The sequence below is a fragment of the Aulonocara stuartgranti genome, assembly GCF_965226115.1.
Source record: "Aulonocara stuartgranti genome assembly, chromosome: 3".
NCBI classification, from domain to species: domain Eukaryota; kingdom Metazoa; phylum Chordata; class Actinopteri; order Cichliformes; family Cichlidae; genus Aulonocara; species Aulonocara stuartgranti.
The window spans coordinates 71,393,550-71,398,311 of NC_138941.1; the positions used below are offsets into that span (position 1 = coordinate 71,393,550).

General features: G+C 40.0%; 1 protein-coding gene across 1 annotated transcript; it reads left to right on the forward strand.

Moving 5' to 3' along the window:
• The first annotated feature begins 694 nt into the window (after positions 1–694).
• LOC309703599 (P2Y purinoceptor 14-like) lies at positions 695–4,549 on the forward strand. The gene is made up of 4 exons (XM_082528517.1): positions 695–995; positions 2,552–2,654; positions 2,757–3,007; positions 3,184–4,549. The coding sequence occupies exons 2-4, from the start codon at positions 2,556–2,558 to the stop codon at positions 3,866–3,868; spliced, it is 1,035 nt and encodes a 344-aa protein (XP_082384643.1). The 5' UTR covers positions 695–995; positions 2,552–2,555; the 3' UTR covers positions 3,869–4,549.
• The last annotated feature ends 213 nt before the right edge of the window (positions 4,550–4,762 follow it).

A 4,762-nucleotide genomic window follows, 5' to 3' on the forward strand; every position in this document is an offset into this window, starting at 1 on the left:
CCTATCAAGATGAACTTTTCACCAGGAACTGTTACATGACATAATACAAATGAAAACATAGATAATGTCTTAATTCTTTTGATTATAAGAAAAATTCAATTTCTCTATTTTTCAATTTTAATTTTTTCTCTACTGTCATAACTACAGATGTTTGATTTCATAAATAAAGATGAAGAGAAAAGTTGATAAGACAGCAATTCTTCCAGAAAGAAGAACACTACTGCATCACTACTTGGTACGGCAATAGCACCGCCTACAACCGCAAAACTCTCCAGAGAGTGGTGCGCTGAAAGGATCACTGGAGGAGAGCTTCCTTCCAGGAAATCTACAGGAAGCGGTGCCTGAGGATAGCGGGGAGGATCATCATGGACTCCAGTCACAAACTGTTCAGACTACTTTTGTCAGGCAGAGGTTCTGCAGTATCCGGTCCTGAACCAGCAGACTGAGAGACAGCTTTTTCCATCAGGCCATCAGACTGCTGAACACTTCACAGACACATCACTGTCACTTATTCTTATGGTTCTTGTATTTTGCACACCACGTTTGGCTTGTGAAGCTTGCACACAATGTGACAATAACAGTGATTTGATTTGAAAGAAGGAATGTCCAAACTTCAAATGGCAAAGGAGTGAATAATAAGCATGGGAGACCAACCCAAAAGTGTCCGGAGTGACACTGTGACCTGTGGCGGAGACTGGCGTAGTTTAACATAAACTTGTATTGTTAATGAACACTCAGGATCCGTGACACTGGTTTTTCTGGTCTTATTTGTGAAGAGAACATGCAACGTACATTGGCTGCAGGTACTGTCTTCTGCTAGATGTAGTGATAAGGACACTAAAACCAAAGAACAATAAGTCAGTGGTAACAAACAGGAAACAAGTGTAGTGTAGCAAGATGTCTAGCAGTTGTGTTTCCTGATTTACACTGACACCATTCCTTCTTAGAAGAACCAAAGCAACTATTCGTCCACACAGAAAGCTGCAGAAACAGAGGTGAGTCCCGTTAGTTTCTCACCCTCACATTTATTTTTTACTCCTACTGATAAAGGCATGAATGAATAAGACCATTTTTAAATTACTCCCAATTTAGGAAACAAAAATACTCAGCTAACTTCCGACAAATTCAAAAAGCTTATCTGATTATACGTTTATAAATCTGTTACTGACTAAGCCAAGTACAATGATGAAAAATCTTTACCGCACCATTATATTCAGTCATATCATTCAAATAAGAGCTCTTTTCTTACAAATACTGCATGTGCATTTAGTTAACCAACCTTTTCACCACAGACACTGTAAGAGAGTGTGCTTGTGTCTATGAAGAAAACACAACCTGTATCAGCTGCAGGTACTGCCTCATGAAAGCTGTAGTGATACGGACACTAGCAAAAAGTGAAAACAGTGAAATATCAGTCAGCAAAGATAAAGAGATAAAAGCGGCCTGTGGCAACTTTGTGATTGAACGTGATGATCGCTTGTTTTTTAGCAGCGTGATTGCAAACTATTTATAGCAGCTTTAATCACATGATGGGTCTGCATTTTCTGTGTACCCCTTTCAGTCACAGCAAACAGGAAATAAGTCAGAGCTCAAAGAAGAAGTGCAGCAACCACGTGTTTTCTTATCTGTAGTGACATTATTACATCCGAGAACAACCAAAGTAACTTTTCCTGCTTACAGACGACCTCTAACCCGAGGAAAGTCCTGTTTGTTTCTCATTCTCAAATCTGCTGTATTTCTACTAATAGAAAACAAAATAAATAAGAAGATTTGGAATCAGTCATTACATAGGGAACAAAAATACTTAGCTGTCTTTTCTACTGTTCAGAAGGCTAATCTGTCTACACCCTGGATGTCTTCGTGCCAGCTGCACTGATGAAAAACGTTATGCCTAAACGCGCGGTTAATAATGGACAAACTGTGATTGGTACATCATTATAGCCAGTGCTAGATATTCAATAATCCCACTTCATTTTTCTGCTGTGACAGTGTGAGGTTATCTGAGTAGTAAAGCTTTAAGCTTTGCTTTTAACAGTGCAGGTGCAGTACTATCAACAACTTCAGGGTTGTTTAATTACATTTGATTGATGTTGTTTTCTTTCCAAAGAGTTTGAATAACAGATGATGTCACTAGCAATTTCCTATACAGTATTTGCATTTGCGTTAATTTTGTCTTTAAGGCTTGTTCATCATGTAAAAAACAAGTATAACTGTTGTGCATTGAATTGAATTTAGGTAAACTGTCAGTAAACTCCACCAGAAGGGAAAGTGCTGTTTAAAAAGACAAATATGGTGGATTTTAGCACTTATCAGAATTTAATAACATTGGTTTAACTCTGATTTAACAAAACAAACTAAGAAATTATGAAGTATTTTAATGAAGATGGTGTATTTAAGACTCCTATTTAATCTTAATCTTTTTATCTATCTATTGTTTTACTGTACACCGAGGGCCATGGGAGCATTGCAATTTCAAATTCCTGTGTATGACTGTAAATATGGTCTTTGACAATAAAGCTAACTTTGAATTTGTATTTTTTTTTACCTTCAGAAACATGGCCGACTCAAACAACATCACTTCAAACCAGACCTGTGTTATGATCGATACGTCAGTCAGCACTTTCTTTATACTGGTCTACAGCATGGTCTTTCTGGTAAGTTTCAAATCTTCAGACTATGCTCTGTTAGAAATGGGTTTAAGGATCACAGTGCATGTACCAAGGTAATGTTTCTTCCATTGTCTATGTCCTGCTTAGGTGGGTTTACTTCTCAATTGCTTCATCATGAAGTTATACTTTCAACAGCAAGCATCTAGTAGCTTAATGGTCTACCTGAAGAACCTGACAGCTGCTGACTTCCTGCTCTGCCTCTTTCTACCGCTCCGTATCGTCCACTATGCCAGGAATTCTGTTCCCATTCAGAGACTCTACTGCACCTTTGGAGCTTCTGCCATCTTCCTTAACATGTACGCCAGCATCATATTCATGGGGTACATCGCTGTTAACAGGTAAGGATTTCCGAATGCAGTTGATGTCAATTTCAAAACTATATTAATGGGTCGACTACAAATCCTGCACTCCTGAATAGAGAATGGTGGTGTCTTTTAGTCTCAATGACTTTTGTAGATTTAGCAGAACTATTACTGCTTAGTGAAGTACTGCTTCCTTTCTCTTCTTTCCTCAGGTATCTGAAGATTGTCCATCCTTATAGGACTCACTTCCTCCAAACAATACAAGCAGCCCGCAAGATTTCCCTAATCACCTGGTTGATTCTGCTGGCTCCCACAGTTATCTACAACATCCTGCTTTTGATCACTCAGCCACATGTATCTGCAGGTCCTGGTTGCTGCAGTGCCTTCTTTAGTGAATTCGGCAGTGTGCTCCACAAAACACTCCATGCTGGCTGCATTAGCATCTTCCTGTTGGTCTTCATATCCCTGGTCTTCTTCTACTACAGCATCTCCCGCAGGGTGTTGCTGGTACAGCAGAGGCAGCTGGCCTCCTCTGGCTGCGAGAAGCTCCTGAAGTCTCGCAGGAACATGTTAGCGCTGGTCAGCATCTTCTGTATTTGTTTTGTTCCCCATCACCTGGTTCGCCTTCCTTTTACTTTTCTATGCAGCAAGGGCTTTGTTGGTCAGGTGTTATACTACTTGAAGGAGGTGGCTACCTTAGTGTCAGTTTTCAACATCTGCGTGGATCCTGTTGTTTACTTTTTTCTCTGTAAGGCTTTTCGGGCCCAGTTGAGCCAGAAGACAGCATCGCTGAGAGCACATGTCAATATTCAACAATCAAAGGAGGAGAATGAAAACACTGAGCAACAGCTTATCATCCTCCAATCAACAGCAACGAGTCAAACCAGTGAGCTGTGAGGAAAAGTTCAACATTTTTCAAAATTAAAACAGACACCTACACAGACATCATTGATGTTTATATTTCTATCTTATGGCTATTAGTACAATGGCTGTTTTAGCTAGAATAAATTACATGGGTGTTTTCATCCTGTCCACATGTGCAGTATTGAAAAAATATCTCTGTCCGCAAATAAATGCAAAAAACGAAGTCAAACGCTGTTAAGAACATGCCAAATCATTTTTTTTGTGTGTCCTGTTTGGATCTTTTGCCATCAGAATTGTTGTCTTAAGGCCAAGAAAGATGCGAAGTGGATTTATTTATTTTCATCATGGCCTTGCCATATTGGTCCATTTGATTGACCTTTATTATAATTATGTATTTATTTTACAAATGGGACAGACATGACTGGGGGATAGGACAGAGAGAAAGAATGAAAGAAAGAGAGGGAGAGAAAGAAAACCAGAGGGAAGAAGAGACGGTGAGAAAGGGGGGAGGAAAGAAAGAAAAACAAACAAAACACCTGGATCACCTGTATGGAGAAAAAAAACAGAAGAAAGAAGAAGAAGAAAGCAAAACCAAAAAAAGAGCAACATAATAAAAACAGCACCATCACAATAAACTAGCTAGCAGTAGATAACAGTAGATACTAAATACTAAACGATATTGTGCAGCACGCAAGATAGACAGCGCACAATGTGCTTTGAGGCAGCAGCCAACAAAGGTGTAGTCCGCGTCTGTGAACACCCGTGTGTACACCTGTGTGCACACCTGTGTGGATCAGCACGCTTGTATTCCAAAGGTTTCTCCATGTAACGATCTGCTAGGGAGTGTGGGGAGCCACAGCCCCGTCCTCCAGGGCATGAAGCAGGTATGGAGGAGATCCAGGCCCCAGATATCTAGAGGCCCCAGAG

What these genes read in the sequence shown, in the direction of transcription:
- LOC309703599 (XM_082528517.1), top strand. Translation starts at nt 2,556, where the DNA reads ATGGCCGACTCAAACAACATCACTTCAAACCAGACCTGTGTTATGATC. An exon ending in TCTACAGCATGGTCTTTCTG is followed by an intron (nt 2,655 to 2,756) that starts GTAAGTTTCAAA and finishes TGTCCTGCTTAG; the next exon opens with GTGGGTTTACTTCTCAATTG. An exon ending in GGGTACATCGCTGTTAACAG is followed by an intron (nt 3,008 to 3,183) that starts GTAAGGATTTCC and finishes TTCTTTCCTCAG; the next exon opens with GTATCTGAAGATTGTCCATC.